This window comes from Trachemys scripta, chromosome 1 (assembly GCF_013100865.1).
Source record: "Trachemys scripta elegans isolate TJP31775 chromosome 1, CAS_Tse_1.0, whole genome shotgun sequence".
NCBI lineage: Eukaryota > Metazoa > Chordata > Testudines > Emydidae > Trachemys > Trachemys scripta.
The window spans coordinates 98,746,069-98,771,693 of NC_048298.1; the positions used below are offsets into that span (position 1 = coordinate 98,746,069).

Below are 25,625 nucleotides of genomic sequence, written 5' to 3' on the forward strand. Positions count from 1 at the left end.
GTACTGTGGCCAAAGATTGGGATGCTGTATCTGCAGCATCTACCATGGCCTAGAGAACTACCTTTGCCATCAATTTCCCTTCATCCAGAAAGTACTGGAACTGGGATCGATTTTCCATGGTGAGTTAACCTTTAAATTCAACAAGCCTGGTGTAGGTGTTAAAATTGCATGTAGCCTGCAGAGCTTGGTAATTGGCTATATAAAATTGGAGGCCTGCAGAGAAGGCTTTCCTACGCAGAAGATCCAACCACTTTGACCCTTTATCCAGCAAAGTGGATTTCTGTGAATGTTGTTGAGCTCTCTCCATAGCCACCTGTACTACCAGCAAATTAGTGGCAGGGTGGGAAAATAAAACGTCAGCACTCCTGACTGGCACAAAATAGCATTTTTTGGCTCTCTTTTGGGTAGGGGCATAAGATGCTGGTGTGTTCCAGACCACTCTGGCCAGTTCTATTATGGCCTTGTTGATCAGAAGGGCCGCATTGGTCAGTCCCTGTGGCTGTAAAATGTCGAGGAGTCAGTGTTGGGGGTCATGGATCGCCTCTAAACAGGATTTGCTGGTGATCATGTGGCGGAGAGGTTGACAATGGGATGACTTTGTCATCCAGAGTGGACAAGGAGGCCCCAGTCAGAACTGGTGGTACCAGTTCTGATTCTTCCTCCTCATACACCAATGGAACTGGCTGCCGAGAGGGAGAAGTGGTATGACTCCCACAAAAGGTCTGGGCACCAGCCATAAGGATCACAGGAGCCTCCAATAAGGCCAAAAGAAAGGATCCATCAGTAATGGAGATTCTCATGGGAATCAATACCATGTGTCCCTGAGCGGGGGTCATAACCACAGGAATAATAATGCTTCAGATGTCTGTCCGGGCTTTTGGACCTTCGCAGAGATACTGCTGCAGCTGTCTCCTCCAATTCTGAGGACAGTTCCATTGGCAGCGGTGGTACCATTGGTACTAAGGTGCTCCTGATCAATGGATAGGAATGGGGCCCCTCCTGCAACAATGGCAGCGTTTCCTCTTCTGGGGTAAGAACATCTCTTAGTAGAGCAGGATCCAAAAGAAATGGAGACTGCAGGTAGGGGGAAAGATATCCTCTGTTGTTAGAAAGGTCTCTGTGTGGCCCAGAGATGCCTGAAGGGCCTGCTTCCTCCATCGTGGCTGGATGGTCTCTATATTGACGAGGTGGTACTGATGATGAATCCAGACCTGCACTCATGGATGAGACTAGTGAGTGTTTATCTTTCCACCCTGGTACCACAGTCCCTGCTGGAACTGGTGGATCCTCTTCTTTTGCACCTTACCCTCCAGCCGAGGGGGGGGGGGGGAGTGTCTTTGGTGCTAATTTAATGGGTTCCGTATGGGATGTCTCCCACAACTGGAGTGGTCTGAGGAGGAAACGTGTTTGTTTCGGATGGTCTGCTGTGGAGATCTGTCCTTATACCCATGGGAATATTTCTTACTCTCATGGGGAGCCCTGCGTGGTAAGTCCTTGGGCTTCATGGCTCATGCTTGGAGGGGCATGGCTGGTCAGCTGAGACTGATGTACGGGGGGGGTCTCCCAGGCTTGGGACAGAGTGGAGCATAGCCTCTTCCATCAAGAGCTCCTTTAGGTGGAGCTCTTGGGGATCTTTAGTTCTGGGCATGAAGGACTTGAAGATACTGCACTTTGAAGAGATGTGTATCTCACCCAGACAATAGAGGCATTGGTCATGCTCACTGCTGCTGGAAAAGGAACAAGGGCAAGAGATTAAATTCTTGAAGTCTAGGTCCCTGGGCACAGTTCATGGGGCTGGGGAGGATTTTCCCCCCCAAGTGTGAAGGTGTGTTATTCTCTTCTATACTAGACTATGTACTGTCAAGCTGGGGAACTTTCCTCTGGAAGGTAGGCTCTGGCCAATTAGTGGTTGATTATAACTCCTATGAACTTTATCATCTGTGATGTTGGGAGGGATGATTTCTCATAGATCACAAGGAGTCCTAGCTGAGAGAACAAAGGATATATCCCCAAGGCTATTGCAGTCTCCTGTTGGGACGTGACTCTGATCAGTCAATCATCGAGGTATGGGTCTCTGTGATAGGGTGCTGATCAGAAACTCCTGAGCCAGCCATCTGTCACTCCAGCTCCAATTAAGGGAGATAAATTGGAGCTGGCTAGAGAAACCTGCATCTGATTGGCGAAGGGGAAACAGCTGTCAGCCTAATTAGCCTGGGGCTATATACAGGCCCAGAGGAAGGAAGCAGGGGGGAAGCCAGGGAGTGGAAGGAGAAGGGTAACTCTCCCCTCTTGGCTGCAGGACTGAGAAGCCCTTAAGGCTGAAATCCCCAAGAAGTATATGGTGAGAAGGTGGTGGGATTGCAAGCTATAAATAAACTGCACTGGTAATTGCTGAGCCAGAAGGTCTCTGAGTGGTTTTTGGAATGGAGCAGAGGCAGGACCAAGGGGGGCCCTGCCACAGTCTCCTTAAATGTGCTGCCATTGCTAGGCATTTCTTGAACACTCTTGGTGCCATGGAAAGTTCAAAGGGCAAAACCCTGTAGTAGTAATGGTTGGATCCCACTGTAACTCTCAGGTACTTCTTGTGGGCCAGATGGATAGCTATATGGAAGTATGCATCTTGCAAGTTGAAAGCAACAAAGTAGTCTTGAGCTTGAAGAGATGGGATGATGGAGGCAAGCGTTACCATCCTGAACCTGAGATGGCTTATGTATCTGTTGAGTCTCCTCATGTCAAGGAAAGAATGAAGATCCCCTTTCTTCTTCAGAATCAACAAGATGAAACAATAAGGCCACCTGACTGTACTAGGCTCTGATGAGAAGGGTCCCTGAAGAGAGGCAGGGAAATGATGTGGGTAGGGAGTAAAAAAGGGGAGTTGGATGGGGTAGCCATGGGCAATGATCTCTAAACATCCATCTGTCCAATTTTATGATAGATCATGCCTGGTGAAACAGGGCAAGGCAGTTTCTGAAAGTAGCACTCACTTGACTGAATTGGATGTGGCTCATGACTATTCTGTCAAATTTACTGATGTGGTTTAGGAGCAAGGTGAGTTCTGGAGGACGGGGAGGGTTGGCTCCCTCTGTATCATGGGATTTTCTTGGCTTGATATTTAGGCTGCCTGTGATGGTAGGATGGTATCCATGACTTTGACTGGGATTAAGGACAGTACAGCCTGTTGTATGGGTCTAGGGAGTAAATCTCCAAGGAGAACAGGGCAGCTTTTGAGTCATTCAGTGACTGTAGAATGCTGTCTGTCTGCTCACTAAATAGCCCCATGCCCTCAAAGGGCAAATCCTTCATCATGGCCCGTACTTCTCTTGAGATACCTGATGCTTGGAGACACAATGCTCTGTGTATTGTCACCTCATTGGCCACAGACCTTGCTATGGCTGGGAGGAATCAGTCACCACCTGTAATGTAGTCTTGGTCACAAGTGAACTTTCCTTAATTATATCTCTTAGTTCTTCCCTGCTGTTATGCAAGAGCTTCTCTGGGAAAGCTGCCACACTGTCCCAGGTTAGGAAGTCACAGTTGGCCAGTAAGTTCTGACAGTTAGCCACAGGCAACTGGAGAGGCAGAGGAGTATGACTTTTTCCCATGCAAGTTGAGCCATTTGGGGTCCTCCTTGACCTTGGGGTATTCTTGCTCAACTTGGATTTCTCTTGTACTGCTGACATGACTTAAGGAACCTGGCTGGGGTAAGTACTCAAATCCTGCCGGAAGTACTTGGCATCTCTTCTCTACCTACTTTGCAGTAGGTGTCATTGTGGACAGAATCTGCCATAAGGCCTTAGCAAGGTCCAGCAGTCCATCATTTGTGGGAAACACGATCCTGGCTGGACCAGAAGCTTACAAAAAATCAAATAGCTTATGGGATTTCATTGATATTGCTGTGATCTCTATCTTTAAAGTGTCAGGAGCCTTCACATGGTCCTCCTGAAATGACTGAACATCATCAGGCACTGGCCCCAAGGCCAAGGATGCCAATTCATCACAAAAGGCCCTTTGGTGGCAATATGGGGCACTGGTGCTGCTCTGCCGCTGGAACAAATTCCTCCTGATACCTTGGAGTGATCCTGTCTTCTTCCTCAAATGTGTTGTGAAACCAGTCTCTTGATGCATGAGATGGTGGACTCCAGTAACACAATTAGGGCCATGGTTGCATACCATACAAGTATGATTGATTCATTGGGTGTTGGTTAATCAAGCATCAGCCCCAATGAGCCAGTGGTGTTGCAGCTCTGTAGAGGAAGCAAGCAGACCTTTCCATGGTGTCAACCACTGACCTCCCAGGAGAGAGTACTCTACTTGAATATGGGGAAAATGTATGCTCCAGTGATGGTGTGGAGATGTGGATCTCCAGAGGCAGTGATGAAGCATATAGGGGTCTTGGTACTGGCATCTGTCCTGGTACTGTTACTGTTCTCGGGGTACCCAGGATTGTGTGTCACCTTGTTACCGCCTTCCTCTAATGTCTTGCCGTGATAGCTGGGTGTTAGCTCCCTAACACCACCAGCCTAATAGCCACTCAACCACTCTCCTCAGGACTATGCCAGCCCTTTCTTTTCCTTGCTGATTGACAAGTCCCCTTGAAGCATTCCCCTGCCCCAGGTATCTAGCCCCTGACACTGGCTACTAAAAGAAATCCCAGATACTCTGATCTCAAAGGAATAGTGTACCCGAGATTTATCTTAAATCACTGCTACTGTATAACACACAGCACTTATGATCACTTATAATAAAAGAAAAGATTTATTTAAGAAAAATAGAGATTCCACTGGAAACAAAAGAATGACAGAAATAAGTGGTTGTAACACAAAACAAAATCATAAAACACAAAGTAAGGCCTACACTTATTAATAGTTACTTTTTCCTATCCAATGAAGTAGGTTTTCCCTTCAGTGTTCAGTTGGTTGCAGAGCTGGCGGCTTCACAGGAACCAGGTTCCAATCCTTCATGAAAAACACCTGTTCAGCAATATGTCTTCTCAGTAAATGGATGCAAAGTGTCTTCCTTGACCCTGATATACTGAATCAGTCTTTTGTCTTTATTCACAGACAGGGTCATCCCCAGCCTGTTATAATGTTCCTATTAACCTCCAAGTGGTTTTGATTATTTGCAGGTGTCTTTAATAGTTTTCCATTGACTGTTCTGGGATGAGGCAAGGGTAGACAACTGAACCTTCCATTACATCCGCAGTTCTAGGGAAGGGTGACAACTCTTTCCCATTTGAATGGACCATCACTGAGACACATGATTTTCTGGTGACTAACTTATTCCAAGACCAGAAAGCACAGTTTTCAATATAGTTACATTATTCCTAAAATATTTCCCATACACACATCTCACAATGATTATGAATATCATTAAGTTACAAGCTTTCAGTAGAGACCTCACCTACTACCTTTCCTGGATAAATACCAGGAAAGTAGTGTATTAAATGGAGTGAGTTTGTCAGGTCTGAGATAGGAGTTGCTTGTAAAGAACCTTTGCCCACTGGTACTAATGGGCCTCTGTCACTGATACTGGCAGATGTTTCAGCACCAGTGGTGGTTCCAGTTCTCCCCGGCTCATTTTCTGTGTTCAGTGTTGATGCTGAGAGGTGCATGACCAGATTCATGATTTGTGTCACTGTAGGCTGCTCCTTATCCCTAGCCTTCAACACTGTATGAGGCCTGATCAATTTCTCTCCAGAGGCTTTGGATGGTCTGTCATTATAGAAGGACACCAAGCTCTACCTGGTGCCGTGCGTTCAGACCAGACCCTTTTGATGCCAAACTTCGACACCAGAGGGGCTTAGTTCCTGTTTTGATGCTATTGACATTGGAGTCATCTTTTGTGCCGAAGTGATGGTAACTGGTTCCTTTTTGGTGCAGTCTTCTTTGTGCCAGTTTTTGGTGTAGCTTGTCTGCCAGATGAGGTACTGGATGATATTGGCTTGTCCACTAGCAGGATCTTGGAGGTCATCTCCTCAGGTTCCAAGGAGACATTTGTGGATTGTTCCAGAAGATGGATGGGAATACTGGTAAGTATGATTTAATGCAAAGGCATAGGGAAGCGTAAATAAAAAAATCCTCTCTAAGATCTCTATAATAGTTGCAGAAATAAATCCCACAAATTTCTACTTTTAAATTTCAAGAAACTAGAGGTAGGAAAATTATTGAAAGTTACAATCTGGTTCTGATTCAGCTCTTCATCCATAAAGATGAGCCAAGGAAAAGTCAAGATAGTTAAATACTTTTCTCATTATTCCCTGTCAGCCACTGTGACGTTATATATATTTATATATTCAACTTATGTATTTTCTTTTTGTATTTGGCTAGTCAGCTCAAATGGCTCAGCTCATGTTTTGGCTCATAGAGCCAAACCAGACCCTTTGGCTTGACTCTATCTGCAAAATTTGTGGATTGTACAGTTTTATAGCAAGATGGTTTAAATTTCTGAGACCTTCTAAAACAAATAAGGATAACACCCATCAAAACTGCTTCATGACGGTCATGGTGTGTGTTGGGGAAGGAGCAAGATAATGGTATACTTGTTCTGTGCTTGCTTCAGAATTAACTAAACATCAAGCTCAGAAAACTTTCCTGTAGTTGAAGCCTCCTCCATTTTTACCCAACTATGGAGTTTCTCCTTTAGTAATCATGCCTAGGAAGAGCAAGTTAAGAGAAATTCAATAAGTGACCTAACCCAATAATTGTCTCTCTCTTATTGTACAACTTCTTCATTCAGAAAGAAATGTGTACACCAAGTTTTATACCCTCTGGTTGAGATCTTCAAATTCCTCTTAAGAATGAGTGGCAGAAAACATTTGAATACCCTTTTGAAGCTTCTATTGGAAACACGTGCAGGCAAATGCAGCATACTACTTAGTATTCAGATTTTACTATTTTCCTTCAGTGCTGAACAAAAGACATCCAGATCTACACTTAACAGTACTGCAGTCCTTTGCTTTTACTCTGTCCAATATTACAAAAGCTGAGGATCATGGTGAAATCCATTGCCGGCAAACCCAACATAAATTTAAGCAAATACTACTTCACACAGCTTATACTCAAAACTGTGGAATTTATTGCTGCAATACATAATTGCGTCAAAATATTTAGGTGGATTTTCTAAGGAACCAATAATTTTATGATCACTAACAATTTCTTTAGTTATAAATGTCAAGGAAAGAACATGCCATTATATTACTTCAAGACACTTGATTATCTCAAAAGTCACACACACATTCAACTGCTCTACCTATTTACAGCATTGTAGAAGTCAAGATATCTCCCTTGCTCCCTCTGCACAGTAACAGCATTACAGAAGTTGAACAGATACATTATGAAGCGTTTTTAGGCAAACTTTTGAACCTCAAGACATTTGGTTCTCAGTCTGAAAGTTGAATAGGTTCTGATTTTATGAGGATGTTATCTGTATATAACCGAAATGTAGCCATCTGTACAAAATGTACAAAATCCTAGGTAAAAATCTTCTTGCAGCTACTTACCTGTTCAACAATTTTAAAGTGCTGTTTTATTTTAAATTTCTGCAATTGATTTTCTACCTAGGGTAGCTTCTGCTGCTAAAATATTATTTATATATGCACATACAGCACTATATATATTATAGAAAAATGTGTTTGTACATTTAAACACACTAAGAGACATATGCTTATTGTTTAATATGATTGCTTAAAGAAGTCAAGCTAATTGAGAAATGCCATGGGAAAAAGAGTAGGTACACATAGGGTGAAATTCACCCACATGTAGCGGTACAGCACAAGTCCTGTGGAAAAAATAGGCCTTGTGCTGGGCTCTTTGCACAGGGATGAACTTCATCCAGAATATAGTGCCACAGCAGAATCTACTGTGGCCCTATAATGACCCTACAGAGGCAGCTATTGCCATTTAAAAAAAAAAAAAAAAAAAAAAAAAAAGAAGATGAGAACTGTTGGAAAAACTGAAATAAAATATAACTTGAGGAAAATATTAAGTGCAAACAAAATTTTCTATAGCATGCTCGAGATTAATAAAATCACGATTCTATAAAACAGACATTTAACTCTAAATATAGAGCAAAAACCAATGTTGGTGGCTAAGGAAGGATAACTGAAAAACAGTATGCTAGTATAGAAATTATCATTGAACAGGGATTTTGGCACTACAGTCTAAAATTCAGTAATTTTTTAATATTTAAATATTCATTCAATAGTATGTCACACTATACTGTTTATTGCTTTTCATTTCACTTAAGTCTTAAAAAAACCCTGTAAAAAAACAGAAAGTTTTACCTGGTTTTATTTATTGTTCAGAAACAGATAGTGCTTATTAGACTCAAAAGCTCAGAAATGAACATTAAGAGTCAATAAACTAACTGAAACAAAAGGTCTATCAAATATTTATTTTTATAGGCATGCAAACAGAATAAAAGATAAGTTCCAGCCATATTAAGTGTCATCGACCAAATTTATTTACTTTTGCATTTCACATTAGATTTTAGATTAAGTCTGATTTCACAGTAACACGATTCCATGTAAAAGCAGGAGGAGTTACTTAAAATAATTGTAAATTACTGATGTAAGCGGTACTAAAAAGAACTAAGTTAATATTAAACGTGAAAAGAAAAGGCTATTTGATAACAGACAAGATTTTAGGCAGCAATTTATAATATGAATTTAGTTGTCGTAATTTAAAATATTTTAGTTTTCTGCCAGAAGTGGAGTATTTGAAGCCTAAAAGGAAAAATATGCATTTTATTTAGATTGTGAACACTTAGATGCATTGGACACAGATGCACCCATTGAATTTGGCATTCATTTTGGTGACAGCATACCCCATGACTTTTAGATAATAGGACTTTCCCCCTAAACAATAGCTACTGTAGAGTCCTTAGTAACAACAATGTGCGAAGGAAAGTGCCCTTCCCAACTCACAGATAAGTGTTTGTTTTTTTAATTTTCTTAAAAAGGCTCAACCCAAACCAAAGCCTATCTTCCTTCCTCCTTCAGCCATCCAAGGATGGATTATAGGACTAGGATGGGGGGGAGGGATAGCTCAGCAGTTTGAACATTGGCCTGCTAAATCCACGGTTGTGAGTTCAATCCTTGAGGGGGCCATTTAAGGATTTGGGTCAAAAATCTGTCTAGGAATTAGTCCTGCTTTGAGCAAGGGGTTGGAGTGGATGACCTCCTGAGGTCCCTTCCAACCCTGATATTCTATGATTATATGATTTCATGCTGAGCAAAGAGAGGCACCTTGTATTTTGATCAAACTGGTTCAAACTGATCTAAATCATGAATTTTGTTGTTTTATTGAGAATTGAAAGCGTTTGGTAAACTTCTATTTTGAAGTAAGTTTTCATGAACCTATGATGACATTTATTATAATTGTCTGGAATAGGAGTAGGCACTGGTCCAAGTCTCTCCTTGGTACCAGTCAGTGGTGGAGAGAAGATACCTGCTGATAGAGAAAAAGGGTTAGCGCAAGAAATCACAATAGCAGTTTGATGCAAAAGTGAATTTTAGCTAAATATAAAGTGGGATTACACAAAAATGTAAATGAGGAAGTAAATATTAAAGAAATTGGAAAAGGGGAGGTGGTCATTTTTTTGTTTACTCAGCTGCGTTGACAGTTTCCTGATAGTCTGGTAAGTTGCTCTGACTAGCTGAGGGCAATGTGCATGCAGATATTTCTTAAAGACTGGAGTAAGGGTGTGTCAGAGCCTGTGGAAGTCTGGTGCAATGACCTGGACATAGGCAGGCCAGCCTGCCATTCAGTGCAGTGTTCAGGAACCATAGGCCAATGGGCAGTCCAAAGACAGGAACCATGGGACCAGGGGCAAAAGTCAGAACTGGGGTCAAACAGGAAACAGAAGCCAAAGCTGAGGGTCAGTAGCATAGGGTCGGAGCTGGAGCAGTCAAAAACCAGGCCGACAGGGTTCTGCAACCAGAACGAGGCTGAGAGCAGATGCCAGGTAAAGGGCAGGGTTGAAGTCAGGAGCTGGAGACGAGACTGAAAGTCAGATATTGAACAAGAGGGTCTGTAGCAGCAGTAACCCAGAATCCATCTTGTTGCACAGACAACTTCCTGTTTCTCTTTCTAGCTTAAATAGTGTAACCAGCTGAATCAGGGACTCTGGTGGAGTGCAAGGCCTTAGGGCTCCCAATTCTCCTGTCATTACTATAGCCATCCAGTGGTATCGGGGATGCGGCAGTGGCCTACGGGCCCGCGTTCAGGACCCGCAGATCCTCACAGTCTGGATAAACGGAAATCAGAACTAGTGCAGAGGTACAGGGTCACTGTGCAGATGGCCCTGGCATCAAATAGATCCCTTAGGGATCTGCTAGGTCTGGGCAGGCCCCTTACACTTTCCCCAGGGAGGGACAAATGCTGCCCCTCAAACAGCAACATGTGGAGGAATCATCACAGAAATTTCCTTCCATAGACCTTTATTGTGTTTCTAAACACAGGAGGGGATAATAGGGCATTAAATCTGGAAGATTATTTGAGGCAAAAATTGAAGTTTCTATTCAGTGGGAGAGGGAGGAACTTCTGAAATTATGATTTGGGTACTGACCTATTGGTGTTTGCGGCACTGATCCTTTCAGATGGGAAACTGCCTCCAAACTCTGACAAGTATATGTACCAGCAATGAGTGAGGATTGCCAGCTATATCTTCAGATAAAAAGGTACACAATTTACTGGACACAAGTTAAAGGTTTCAGCTTTGCCTGTATTAAGGCAATGGTAGTATTTTAAACCATTGCTACCTTCAAATTTTTTTTTCAACTAGTTTCTTAAGAAGATCTGAAAATCAATTCCACTTTAAAATAGAGAAGACCAGGGTTTAAAACAAAATAAATTACTTTGCTGACCCTCCTTCTTACATGTGTAAATTAGTTCTTTTCTAAAACTGCCTTAAGTGAAAAGTAAAGCCTAATTTAAAAACAGCATGTGTAGAGATTATGGTATCCTGTGAATTTTGCTAAAACTGATCCATTAAAAGGAACTACTAATCTGCACTGTTCTAAAAGTCTACAAAGGAGCTAATAATCCTTAGCTAAAAAATACCCATACTTAAGTAGTTCTAACCAATATATGGCATTACAAGTACTATTCAAAAGGTTAGCCTCTTTATACTGAGTCATTTATACAGGGTGAACTCATAAGCCACTGAAGTGGCTTCTATTCAATCTGTAAAATATATAAAGGTAGACATGATTGGAGAACACATTAATTTACAAGGGACACCTTTCTTAAATATATCTGAAACCTGCTTAACTTCTATGCAAACATTAAACAACTAAGAATGCATATTTCATCCTACATGTTAATACTAATTTTCTCTCTCTTTTCTCAAGGTTTTTTACTTTCAGTTTCAAAGTCTATGCGAAAGGTAGAAGATGATGATATGATACTAAATGCGCTCAATATAGGAAAAGCTCTTTGGAATGGAGGTAAAGCAGAGAAGACAGAGACTACACCTACTCTTGAGCACTACAAGATGGAGGACAGCAGCTTTCTGGATGAGGAGGAAGACAGAAACCCAAAATTCTTAGTGAGTTTCCATTTTTTATTGAACACTAAAACATGAATAAAAGCTCAATTTATAGTCCTTTTAAAAGGGTTAAAAGCTTACAATTTTAAAGAATGTTGTGGTGGATGGTTTCAGTTATAAGATCATGCAATTACTGAATGCTAAGTTTTCAAATATAGGTATCTAATTTTAGTCACCTAAATCTGAGTTTGGGAAACTAAACAAATGACCTGATTTTTACCAGGATTCCAGGTGGTCAGAACCTGTAAGCAAGTATCAGTCTACCTTTTTATCACTGTTTGAAAATTTTGCCCATTCTGTACTAAAAATATATCTTAGAATGTCAACAGGATTAGCCATACATACCAAGACGGTTTCAATCCCACTGAATAACTAAACTGAAATTAAGCTGATCATCCACGTTATTTTAACATGCACTTTGATTTTAAGGTTTCTTAGCCAAAGTCCCAATGTGTGGCATTGTACGGCTTTTAAATGACTGTCTGTTATAACACCTTTGTTCTGAATGGGGGAAAGAAAAAGAAAACAAAAAAAGAACTAAACACAATGTTAACATTTCATCTTTAAAATTTAAATCTTTTTTTTTTTTTTTTTTTTCTTACTTCAGAATATAGGTTCCAAACACAATTTCATAAGCCATGGTTCGCCACTGAACCTAGGTATAAAACAGCTACCTTATCTTGCATCGAAAGGATCTATGGCTTTTCCAGCTGACACTGAAATTCAGAATATTGAATCAATACAGGAAAGGAGAGAGACCGGGGATGAAGAAAACTCAGCTAAATTTCCTATAGGAAGGAGAGATTTTGACAGTAAGTGTATGTGTATTTTTCCACAGAACAAATATTTCAACTTAGAATATAAAAAGAGTAAAATGATTTTTTTCTTCAGTGCTCAGGTGTATGTTGGGAAGAGTCTATCGACCTTGTTGGCAAGTTTGAAAACTGTTGGCCTCCTCTCTAAAGAAGCATTGGTTACCAATTTAATGAAACTTGAAGTTACTGTGCTTTTGGTATTGCTATATATGTACATCTAAATACTTCTATCTGTATTTCAAAATAGAGGGAAACATGATTGACATTTTCACTAGATAACCTAGTTGTAATAGTTATGATGTATTGTTACTGAAATTGAGAATGCTGCACAATCAAGACTTGTCACTATATTTGTCTAATGAATAATATATGTAACCTACGTTAACATAATATATTTGGACACTATGAAGCCAAAATGTGTTAATGCACCTGTTATCTTATTCTTTCAAAATGTACAATGTTTATTATGGAATAGTAAATTTACTATATACATCAAAATAAAAATAAGATTCATAGTCTAAAAAAGTCAGTTAACTTTTTCTGACCAGCAATCAATTTATTCTTGGCTGTAGCCTTGTTGCCTTTTGCTGCTCCATCTAGTTTGCTGTCCAATTTCTCCTGTAGTATGTTTGATATCTTGGGTCTCTTAATATTTGTGTACTGAGATGGTTCATTTTCATTATTGCAGATGACTTTCTCACTATTCAGAGCCATGTGTTTCCTCTTTGAGCTCTTGTTTCTTGGCTGACAACTTTTTGCTTTTTCACTTTTACTTCCATTCTGAAGAACATTTCCAGAACTGGTTCCAAGTGCTGATCTTTCAGGAGGGGACTTTACACCTTCTGTTGTGTAAGAGAATAAAATATTTTGGGAAGGAAAAAAAAGTTATTACTCCTAAAGTAGTTAGCCAGGATAGTCCTAGGATTTAAATGGCATAAAGGTCATGTATTTTAGCAAGAGAGTGCTTTCTTAATAAAATGAACAATAATAATTTGACTGGCCATCAGCTAGCCAACAACTATAAACAAACCTAAACATAGACACGTCACCATTAAATTTTAAAATGGCATTACACATGCATAAATGTAACCATCAACAACTTCAGGAAATAAGTTTATATACAAAGTTCAAAATGTTGCAAAGGATGAATATACTTATGTCCTAACAGTAATTTATAGAATACACATCTTGTAATGTGTTTAAAAAATAAAATTAACAATTAGCCATAATTTTCCCATTCAGTATATAAATTTCCCTCAAGCACTAGGTCATCTCTGTAAAATGCATAAAAAGAAACCTGACATACTGTTGGTTAAAATTTATTTGGGGGTTATGATGGCAGTAAAAAATAAATAATTTACAATCTATACTGCTAATTTCAAAGCACTTATCTCACATAGCACAGACTAAAAAATATTTTAGATTAGTTTTTACTGATTGTAACTTGTGCAAAGCTATTAAACCCTCAGTTTTGTTTTTCCTTGAAAAAAACCCTTTACATTTGACTTTTAATAAAGATTGATGCAGTAGTCTATTTGATAAAAATCAACATGTATAAGACCTGAAAAATCAGGAATAAAATGTTCTCATTCACTCAAACATCATTCAGTTTACCTGCAAAAGTCTCAGCCTCTAAACAGAGAGAAAGCATTTGTTTTGGTGCTGGATGTATGCAAGTCGGGATTTGGCTCCTACTGAAGAAGTGCTGACCCTTCTTCTCAGTCATCAGGTCATCCTTGTAGGTACAAGCGAACTGGGACCTGATTAAGGGTTGCTTCATCTATGAAGGGTGAATGACACTACTTTTAATTGTTAATGTTTGTTTAGAAAATTATTTTAAACTTTTTTATTATCGGTAAAATAAAAAGTCTTGGGTATCATTTTCCCCTCCCTCCCTCCCTCCCAGTTTTAACTTAAAAGGTAAAATTAATCAAAAATTACCTAAACTACCAGGAAAGTTAACACAACACAACCAAGGTGAAATAAATTGTTTATGATATTTTCTATATATAAACTAGTTCTAGAAAAAATTATTTAACAGTAAATTGAGGCATTCTAAAATGAATATCCGTTTAATTTTTTTTTTTTTGACTGGTCTCTTTTAGAAAGCTGCATATTTAAGCCTTTTAAAAGTCCATAATCCTGAAAGCCTCTCTGTAAGAGATTTTTGCCTTGACATTTAGTAGCATCGGTTTACCATTTTGAGCTGCTATCATAGCGAGTATTTGCCTAGAGCCAAATCATCCCTTACACAAGCTATGAACAGGATGAGCCCACTATTTCCTATGACGTATCAACAAGCAACTTTCATTGGGATAAGGCTCCCCATCAAAACAAACTATGTAAAAGAATGGAAAAAATGAAACCTCAAAAAAGCACCTCTCCCCCTCAACAGAGACAAATAGCTATAGTCCAATATAAAATTTGACAGGTTTCAGAGTAGCAGCCGTGTTAATCTGTATCCGCAAAAAGAAAGCTTATGCTCAAATAAATTTGTTAGTCTCTAAGGTGCCACAAGTACTCCTGTTCTTTTTGTGTATAAAATTTGAGTCAAATATACTAAAAATTGGTCTAACTGTAGAACACTCAATATTATTCTATCCCTTTCTTGTTAGATGAAAATTTCAAATTTTCAACTCCCTCACAAAACCAAATAATTTCCATACAGAGTGTAAAAGGCAGGCCATATGATTTCCACAGATATACTGTCCAAGACCCAAATGCGTTAAAAGCATCTGCATAGCCTGAGTTGTCAGAATTCTACAATACCAACACTATCATATCTACCTCTGCTGTATTTTTAGAGAAAATTGATTTCCACCCCTAAGCTTCCAAAGCCAGAAACCCAGCTGATTAGTACTGATCAATCAGAAAATATGGTTCAACAATAAAAAGAGAATAAAAGTGGCATTATGGGCTGTATTTCCATATTCACTGGAGTCATAGACTTTAGACTTTAAGATCAGAAGGGACCATTTTGATCATCTAGTCTAGGACTCCAGATCAAATTTGCTCAGTTTATATACAAAAATATGGTTTCCCCAGCTAGTAGCACTACTAAATCAATCTGGGATTTGAAAAAAATATCAAGCTTTATTCTTTCTGGACCACTTATCATCAATAATATAGATTCTGCAGACCAAATTCTGTCCTGAGTTTTAGCTATAGAATTCAGCAGACTTCAAAGTGGCTGACAGGTATCAATAAAGGAGATAATTACTTTATAATTAGAATATCCAACTAACAACTCTACTGACAATATACAAGTAGGGCTGTCACACGATTAAAAAAATTAATTGTGATTAATTGCACTGTAAACAATAATAGAATACCATTTATGGAAATATTTTGGATATTTTCTACATTTTCTAATATATTGATTTCAATTACAACACAACACAACCAAAATGTACAGTGCTCACTTTATATTTATTTTTGATTACAAATATTTGTGCTACAAAAAACAGAAGAAATAGTATTTTTCAATTCACCGCATACAAGTACTGTAATACAATCTCTGTATCATGAATGTTGAACTTACAAATGTAGAATTATGTACAAAAAATAACTGTATTCAAAAATAAAACAATGTAAAGCTTTAGAGTCTACAAGTCAACTCAGTCCTACTTCTTGTTCAGTCAGTCACTCAGACAAACAAGTTTGTTTACATTTGCAGGAAATAATGCTGCCTGCTTCTTGTTTACAACGTCACCTGAAAGTGAGAACAGGTGTTCCCATGGCACTGTTGTACCGGGTGTCACAAGATATTTATGTGCCAGCTGCACTGAAGATTCATATGTCCCTTCATGCTTCAACCACCATTCCCAAAGGACATACATCCATGCTAATGAGGGGTTCTGCTCGATAACGATCCAAAGCAGTGCGGACTGACATGTTCACTTTCATCATCTGAGTCAGATGCCACCAGCAGAAGGTTGATTTTCTTTTTTGGTGGTTTGGGTTCTGTAGTTTCCACATTGGAGTGTTGCTCTTTTAAGACTTCTGAAAGCATGTTCCACACCTCATCCCTCTCAGATTTTGGAAGGCACTTCAGATTTTTAAAGCTTGGGTCGAGTGCTCTGGCTATCTTTAGAAATTTCACATTGGTACCTTTTTGCTTTTTGTCAAATCTGCAGTGAAAGTGTTCTTAAAAAGAACAACATGTGCTGTGTCATCATCCAAGACTACTATAACATGAAATATATGGCAGAATATGGGTAAAACAGAGCACGGGACATAATACTCCCCCAAGGAGTTCAGTCACAAATTTAATTAATGCAATTTTTTTAAATGAGCATCATCAGCATGGAAGCATGTCCTCTGGAATAGTGTTCAAAACATGAAGGGGCATATGAATGTTTTGCATGTCTGGCCCGTAAATACCTTGCAATGCAGACTACAAAAGTGCCATGTGAATGTCTGTTCTCACGTTCAGGTGACATTGTAAATAAGAAGCAGGCAGCAGTATCTCCTGTAAATGTAAACAAACTTGTTTGTCTTAGCGATTGGCTGAACAAGAAGTAGGACTGAGTGGACTTGTAGGCTCTAAAGTTTTACATTGTTCTGTTTTTGAGTGCAGTTATGTAACAAACAAACAAAATCTACATTTGTAAGTTATACATTTGTAAGTTATACTTTCATGATAAAGAGATTGCACTACTGTATTGTATGAGGTGAACTGAAAAATAAGATTTCTTTTGTTTATCATTTTTACAGTGCAAATATTTGTAATAAAAATAATAATATAAAGTGAGCACTGTACACTTTGTATTCTCTGTTGTAATTGAAATCAACTGAAATTGGTTCCTGGCCAGTGGGAGCTGCAGAGCCAGCGCTTGGGGGTGGGGGGCAGTGCACAGAGCCACCTGCTGCACCTCTGCCTAGGAGCAGCAGGGACCAGGTGCCACTTGCAGGGAGCTGCCCGAGGTGAGTGCCGCCTGAATCTGGCACCCCAACCCCCTCCCACGCCCCAACCTCCTGCCTCAAGCCTCCTCTCCCAGAGCCCGCGCCCCGCACCCCTTCACCAGCCCCAACCCTGCACCCCCTCCTGTACCCAAACTCTTTCTCTCTTAGTTAACCGGAATTTTTCACTTACCGGCATCCCCCCATTTACCCAAAATGCTGGATAAAAAAGCTTTTACTGTATTATTCTCACAGCAAAATGACTGACCAAGTATTCTCCAATTGGTGAATAACATAGAAAAAGCATCCTGACTGGTTAATAACTTACATCAGTTAATAATTAAATCACAGTGTTTTAATATCATGTGCTGCAAAGAGACACAGGAGACACATTAAAGAACCATTTGCGGCTTCCAAGCCTCAGTCTGAGTATCACTGGTTTAAGGTTTCCAGCCTAGAGGACTCTTCCCCTCTTCTCTAAGCTAGCAGATGTTGTGCCCCATTTGGACAGGGACAAAACCTCAAAGGCCTTGACATTTATATTGTCAAACATTGGTTATTAAGCTAACACCACTGACTTTGATTCTTGCAGATGTGCAAAACCACCTAAGTCAGAAATAACCCTCACTTTTCCTTAGGAAGCAACACATTAATCATCAACCATCCAGAGGGTCACATAATATTCATAAAAATATTACAGCTCTTTCCCATGTTCTTCATGGTAACATGGATGAGTTACAATTTGTGCAGAGCTGACTAAGATATTTCATCTACATGACAGAACCAGTACATAGAACATCAAAGTAGTCAAAGAAACCACAAGGGTTTCTTTTTTTTACTTTCACAGACCTCAGTGAGCAGGGCCGGCTCCAGGGTTTTGGCCGCCCCAAGCAGCCAAAACCAAAAAAAAAAAAAAAGCCGCGGCCGCAATCGCGATCTGCGACGGCAATTCGGCTGGAGGTCCTTCACTCCGAGCCGGAGTGAGGGACCGTCCGCCGAATTGCCGCCGAATACCTGGACCTGCCGCCCCTCTCCCGAGCGGCCGCCCCAAGCACCTGCTTGAGAAGCTGGTGCCTGGAGCCGGCCCTGTCAGTGAGGCAAGTCAGCTCTGAAAGCTTATAAGAACATAACGAGTCAAATGTCATGGGTGATGTCCACTGAGATAGTTTCAAGCTTGGACACTTTAGGACTTCAACACTAGGAGCCTGACAAAAACCCATTTATATACTTCATTGGATCTTGGCTCTTGATCTCAAGGTCTTGTTCTCCTCTGCATTACACCCTGTGTAAGTCATTTCCAACTGTGCACTGGAAAACCCTAAATAAAATAATTGTCCACTTGCTCACACTGGTGCTACTGTTTCACACCCATTTTACATAAGTGTATATGGCTACACAAGGTGCAAGTCCATGTTGAATCAAGCTTTAAGAGTTTCCTGAATCTAAATGTGCCAGCTGGTCAGGGAATGGATATTTACTAGCAATAAATGATGGTATATTCAGAGTGCAGCAACAACAAAAAATACATTAAAGTAGCCTGAAGGCAGAATAGCAGCAAGAGCTCAAGGCTGAATTAAAGCAGAGATACTACAAGAGCTCAATAGCTTCTGGGGTCATGTGATTACATCATAATCTTGGTTTACACTTTCTTTCTTAAAGACTTTAGCCCTCATTGTTGCAAAGAGAGGTTTGAAAATTACACCTGAGTATATTTGACACAGTGATGACTGCCCGAGTCTGCAGACAGCATGAAACAATAGTTCTTATAGATTTGAACTGCCCTTTTCATTTCACTGTGATATTAAGTCCCAAGATCCACTGAAGCAGATATACCCCAACAGCTGTACTACGGGGTAGATCTGCTGCCACCAGAGATGAGAGGGTCCTGCTGTGCTCCTATGTGGAGGAAAGGGAGATCATACAGTTTCCCCTCCCTTGCTAGAAGAGGAGAGGGATCCCCTGCCACCGCCACTCCCAAAGGGGGTCGGGACAATGGGCTTGGATGCCTCATTTTGTGGTATGCCGGAGGCATATGTGGGGCCCTAAGGGCCAGATTAGTTAGCATATGCTCTCACTTGGTCTTCTTGTACCTTTTAAAAAATGCACTTTATTTAGTTTGTTTATGATGTGCCAGTGAGAATCCCATATTTTCCCTTGTATTAATTGTTACTAATGTATGCCCTTCTATTTACTTCTAAAAAGTTACATCTGATAATCTACTCCAGATCTCCCTCCAGCCTCTGCATACAGACAGAACTGCCAACACTTAGTCAGTAAAAATGCTCAGAGTGGGTTTTTATATACTGGAATAGCATAATAGAATTTAAAAGACTACATCAGTAACAACAAATGCATGTTTTTATTTTCTGGCCAACCAATCAAGATATCCTTTGGAGAAGGAAAAAAGAGTGGAGAGAGAGATGAAAAGGAGGAAATCTTTTCCTGACCCTTTGCGGAAAAAAATAGGAAGGGGAGGTTGAAAGAGGTTTAAAAGGAAAGAGAAAGAAAGAATGGCAAAATGTCATTTGCCTTGACCAAACCAAAGTATCGCTTTATTCAACCATGAAAAATGTCTTGGCAATCTCTCAGGTAATAGCAAGTTTTTCTTGCCCCAAATCCATCAAAATCTTTAGCAAGACACCATACCAGCCTTTGACTATCCCAGGTTTACTCATTATTGTTTTGAGAGCATTCAGTCTTAAATCACCACATCACTGGGATTTGAGGGTGCCTTGAGACACACAGGATTTGGCCCTAAGAGAGCTGTTTAGGTGGTTCCTGGAATCACAAATACTGTTCTCTCATGTAAGTAGGGTTTATCAGATTCTAATAGAAATTAATGGATAGCAAAAAAAGGCTAGAATTATTCTTACTGCAGAATTTCTATTGTGTCAAAAAACAAGAAAAATGCTTAGTGCACTCCTCAGAGGTTGAAATCACTAAGCAAAGATGTTCCTCATAATTCTCCATTAAAAACAAACAAATTTTGTTTGGTGCAGTAGATGAGACTAGTATCTCAGAAAGATAGCTTTTCTTTAGTCAAATGTTGAGTTTTTCTGCACAAGTGTATTGGATACACAGAAAATCTTGATAGGTTCCTGTTGATGGCCTTCCAAGTCTCTCTTTATTTGTACTGGAATCATAAATAGGCAAAACAATTCTCACTAGCAACAGCTCTTGGAGAACTAAACAACTAAGAATAATATCCAGCTTCATGCACTGCTGTCAAGTCACTTTATATAGACATAATCAAGTCACATGAGAAAGGCAGATTGAAATTCTCTGCTTTATAGAGCTTTTTCCTTGGAAGAATTTCCATACACAGTAAAATTATAATGAACTTCAAACTTGACAGGTTTTTTTTAAAACTGAAATTAGTGTTAGGTTCCTTTTTGGAAGAAAAGATTACCTCATATAGGAAAGATTGTCTCCAGTTATATTAAGAAGCGAAATAAGCCAAACTACTGAAAGTTCACTACAGTTGTTTTGGGCTAAATGTGCGAACAATGAAAAAATGGTTACTCACCTTCTCGTAACTGTTGTTCTTCGAGATGTGTTGTTCACGTCCATTCCAATCAGGTGGGTACGCGCGCATGTGCACAGCAGCAGGAAGATTTTTCCCATAGCAGCATCCATTGGGTTGGCCTGGGTGCACCCTTCATGGCGCTCAATATAGAGCACTGTTGACCTGCCATCCCCTCAGTTCCTTTTTGCCGGCTACTCCGACAGAGGGGTAGGAGAGTGGGTATTGGAATGGACATGAACAACACCTCTCGAAGAACAACAGTTACAAGAGGTGAGAAACCCTTTTTTCTTCTTCGAGGGCTTGTTCATGTCCATTCCAATCAGGTGACTCCCAAACCTAAGTTCTGGAGGTGGGGGCGGAGTTATGCACTGATTGGAGCACTGCTCTACCGAAGGCAGAATCATCTCTGGCCTGCTGGGTAAGCACATAATGTGCAGTGAAAGTATGTATGGAAGACCACATCGCTGCTCTGCATACTTCCTGGGTGGGAACTTGCGCCAGGAATGCTGCTGAAGAAGCCTGCGCCCTGGCGGAGTGTGCCGTGAGTGGAGGAGCACCCCCGGATGCAGGATGTGATCCACGACAAAATTCGTTGGGAGGAGACTGGAAGACCTTTCATCCTGTCTGCCACAGCCACAAACAATTGAATGGATTTTCGGAATGGTTTCGTTCTCTTGATGTAGAAGGCTAGCGCTCTGCGGACATCCAATGAGTGAAGACTCTGCTTTCTGCTACATCAGTGCGGCTTGGATAGAACACAGGGAGGAAGATGTCCTGGTTGATGTGAAATTGGGAAACAACCTTCGGGAGGAAAGCTGGATATGGCCTGAGTTGAACCCTGTCCTTAAAGCACACGGTCTAAGGAGGCTCCAATGTTGGGGCCTTGAGCTCAGACACCCTCCTGGCTGAGGTTATTACTACCAGAAACACCATCTTGTACGAGAAATAGAACAGGGAGCATGTCGCAAGTGGTTCGAAGGGCGGCCCTGTCAGTCTGGAAAGGACCAGATTGAGGTCCCAGGCTGGGACCAGCAGTTGGATATGCAGATATAGTCTGTCGAGACCTTTCAGGAAACAGCTAACCATAGGGATGGCAAAGACCGACCAGCCCTCTGCGCCTGGATGGAAGACAGATTGCGGCCAAGTGAACCCTTATTGATGACATGGACAGTCCCTGCTGCCTGAGGTGGAGAAGGTAGTCCAGTATGAGTGGTATAGAGGCGAGCATCGAGGATGAATGATGCTGCGCTGACCAGATTGAGAATCTCTTCCACTTGGCAAGGTAGGTAGCCCTGGTGGAGGGTTTCCTACTGCCAAGGAGGACTTGTCTAACTGGGTCTGAGCAGGAGATCTCGATGGGGTCCAACCATGGAGCTTCCATGCCATGAGGTGCAACGACTCAAAGTTCGGGTGCTGAAGACGGCCATAATCCTGAATTACTACATTTGGGAAAAGCAGAAAAATGACTGGAGCTTCCACGGATATTTCCAGGAGAGATGTGTACCCAGTGTTGGCCGGGCCAGGCTGGAGCTATCAATATCACTGAAGCCTCTTCCCTCCATATCTTGAGGAGCACCTTGTGAACGAGAGGGCAAGGCAGGAACACAGAGGAGACGGCCTCCCCATTGGAGGAGGAATGCGTCCGCGATGGAGCCCAGGCTGTGATTCAGGAAGGAGAAAAACTGCTGATAATTCCTGTTGCGTCGTGTGGTGAACAGGTCTATCTGGGGAAAACCCCACCATTGGAAGATTGAGTTTGCGACGTCCGGGCATATAAGACCCACTCACAGCTGTGGAACGACCTGCTGAGATAGTCCGCCAACTCGTTCCGTACCCCGGAGAGTAATACTTGCAAGTGTATTGAATGCTCTGTGCAGAAGTCTCACAACATGAGGGCTTCCTGGCCCAGGGGAGAGGAGCGCGCACCCCCCATTCGTTGATATAGAACATCGCCATGGTGTTGTCTGTCATGACTGATACACATCTCCCTGTCAAGTGGGCTCGGAAAGTCTGGCATCCCAGGCGCACCACGCTCCGCTGACATTGATGTGGAGAGCAAGTTCCTCCTGAGACCAGAGGCCTTGTGTCCTGAGGTCTCCCAGATGTGCTCCCCAGCCCAAGGCTGACACATCCGTCACTAGCAAGAGGAATGGCGGAGGACCAGTGAAGGGGACCCCTGCACCGACTACCTGCACCACTGGAGGAAGTCAAGGACCAGGTGAGGTACAGTCACAACCCTGTCCAAACTGTCCCGAGCCGCCCGATACACCAAGGCTAGCCGCAACTGGAGTGGCCAGAGTCTGAGCCTGACATGTTGCACCACATAGGTACAAGAGGCAATGTGTCTTGGAAGTTTCAGGCAATTCCTTGCTGTGGTGGTGGGAAACTAACTGAGACTTCGAAAGATGTCGCCCAGGGCCCGAAACCTCGCTTCCAGGAGATATGCCTGTGTCAGAGTTCAGAGAGGTGGTACTGGACTTATCTGCTGAACCAGGGACAGGGTCGATTTCCTCACATTGAGGAAAAGGCCCAGTTCGTAAAACGTCATTCTTATGAAGTTGACTTGTACCTCCACTTGAGACCTGGAGCGGCCCTTGATGAGACAGTCATCGAGATATGGGAACACCTGTTCCGGCCGCCTGCGCAGGAACGCGGCCACAACTGCCATGCATTTGGTAAACACCCGAGGTGCCGCTGACAGGCCGAAGGACTGTGAATTGACAGTGGCTGTTGTTCACCACAAACCTGAGGTACCTTCTGTGGGACGGAATGATTGCAATATGAATATACGCATCCTTCAAAGAGGGTGGCATACCAGTCCCCTGGATCTAAGGAAGGGATGATGGAAGCCAAGGAGACCATGCGGAACTTGAGTTTCTTTAAGAATCTGTTGAGCTCCTGCAAGTCTAGAATGGGCCTGAGCCTGCCCTTGGCTTTCGGTATTAGAAAATACTGGAAATAGAAGCCCTTGCCCTTCTGCTCCTGAGGAACTTCTTCTGCTGCCCCTAGCGATAGGAGAGAGTGCACCTCCTGTACAAGGAATTGCTCGTGAGAGGGGTCCCTGAAGAGGGACAGGGAAGAGGGGGGTGGAAGGGCACAGAATTGGATGGAATATCCCCTCTCTACCGTGCGGAGAATCCAACGGTCTGATGTGATGCAGGACGACACAGGGCAGAAAGGGGATAGTTGGGACAAAAAGGTAAGGCAGGGTGGATTCAGTCCTTGGGCTGGTACACCATCCTAGATCACTTCTTCAAAAGGCCTATTTCAGGCCCGAAGGTGGCTTCAATTGGCCAAAGCCCTCGCCTGAGGTTGGGTGCAGCCTCTTTCTGCCACTCCTATTCCTCCTCCTTTAACCGTCCTGTCGGTTCTGTTGTTGGAAGAACCGTGGCGGAGGTTGCGGCCTGAAGTGTCTCCACTGCATGCCGGGGGTGTGAAGGCCCAAGAATTTGAGGGTGGCTCTGGAGTCCTTCAGACTGTGAAGACTTTTATCTGTCTTTTTGGAAAACAGAGTCACACCCTCAAAAGGAAGGTTCTGTATTGTCTGTTGGATCTCGTAAGGGAGGCCAGAGACCTGGAGCCAGGTGCCCCTTCTCATGGCCACTCCTATAGCCATCACCCCCAGGGCCACATCAGCTCTGTCCAGCGCTGCCTGCAGGGAAGCTCGGGAAGTGAGCTTACCCTTGTCGATGAAGGCCGAGAATTTGGCACAGGAGTCTTGCGGCAGCAGCTCTGCAAATTTTGCCATTGCCCAAAATGTATTATAGCAGTACCTGCTGACAATGGCCTGCTGATTTGAAATGTGGAGCTGCAACCCACCCGTAGAGGAGACCTTCCTCTCTAAAAGGCTGAGTCTTTTCGCCTCCCTATTCTTAAGGGAGGGTCCCTAGTAACCTTGCTGCTCGCGCCGATTGTCAGGGTCCACGAAAAGGGAATCAGGGGCGGGTGCGAGTACAGATGCTCGTAGCCCTTAGATGGCATAAAATAGCGCCCTTCATTGCGCTTAGCTCTGGGGGGCAACGAGGATGGAGGGTCTGCCATAAAGTTTTGGCCGTGTCTGATATGGGGTCTCACAGTCATTGGCTCTTTAGACTTGTTCAGGGAAGAACGATCCCTCTCTGACTTCTTTTTCTTCTGAGGCAACAGTGATTGAGACTGGTGCCTACCCACCAAATGGACTCGGGAGGAGCCATGACTGTGCTGAGAGTCTCACACAGCGTCCTTTCTCGGCACCAGTTCCTGGGATGACAGCGCCGGGGCACTCCGCACCAAGGAGGTGGTGCTGGGCGCGGGATCCCCGGAACCTGGGTCTGAGTGGGGGCACAGAGCTGCCTCCATGAACAGAACTTTGAGCCGCTGTTCCATCTTTCAAAGTTCTGGAGCGAAACTCGTGGCAGATTCTGCAATGGTCCTTTTGGTGACCCTTATCTAGGCAGCTTAAATATGCGGTGTGTGGGTCACTTTTTGAACCCCAGGGACCGCAGCATACCATGGCTCAGGGGAGTCAGGGAGGGGGGACCCCCAACACACTCTAAACTAACTATAAAACTACTACTAACTACAAAAGAACTATAAACAAATGGGGGGAGGGATAGCTCAGTGGTTTGAACGCTGGCCTGCTAAACCCAGGGTTGTGAGTTCAATCCTTGAGGGGGCCACTTAGAGATCTGGGGAAAATTCAGTACTTGGTCCTGCTGGTGAAGGCAGGGGGCTGGACTCGATGACCTCAGGCAAGTGCAATTATTTCTAATTCACTGGTGCAAGGAAGCCAAATTCTGTTTCATATTGGGGACACTATGTCTGTGTCATACTACACACTCTAATTTGAACGTGAG

The 25,625-nt window shown here is 42.3% G+C and overlaps 2 protein-coding genes across 4 annotated transcripts in view; one reads left to right on the plus strand and one right to left on the minus strand.

Annotated features, from left to right (window-relative positions):
• The first annotated feature begins 11,243 nt into the window (after positions 1-11,243).
• On the plus strand, positions 11,244-12,609 carry PMCH (pro-melanin concentrating hormone). Of its 2 annotated transcripts, XM_034778803.1 has the most exons (3): positions 11,244-11,547; positions 12,155-12,359; positions 12,439-12,592. In XM_034778803.1, exons 1-3 carry the CDS (start codon positions 11,299-11,301, stop codon positions 12,486-12,488), a joined length of 504 nt encoding a protein of 167 aa, XP_034634694.1. In that variant the 5' UTR covers positions 11,244-11,298; the 3' UTR covers positions 12,489-12,592. The 2 variants fall into 2 exon arrangements, with proteins under 2 accessions (XP_034634694.1, XP_034634683.1); XM_034778792.1 differs by having other exon boundaries at positions 12,155-12,609.
• A 222-nt stretch (positions 12,610-12,831) lies between these two features.
• The window catches only part of PARPBP (PARP1 binding protein), a 95,669-nt gene continuing 82,875 nt past the window's right edge, over positions 12,832-25,625 (minus strand). For both annotated transcript variants that reach the window (XM_034778736.1, XM_034778741.1), the window contains 2 exons: positions 13,977-14,142; positions 12,832-13,204 (listed from right to left, as the gene is read on the minus strand). In XM_034778736.1, the coding sequence (XP_034634627.1) occupies positions 12,873-13,204; positions 13,977-14,142 (498 nt within the window). In that variant the 3' untranslated portion in view covers positions 12,832-12,872. The remainder of the gene's footprint in view (positions 13,205-13,976; positions 14,143-25,625) is intronic.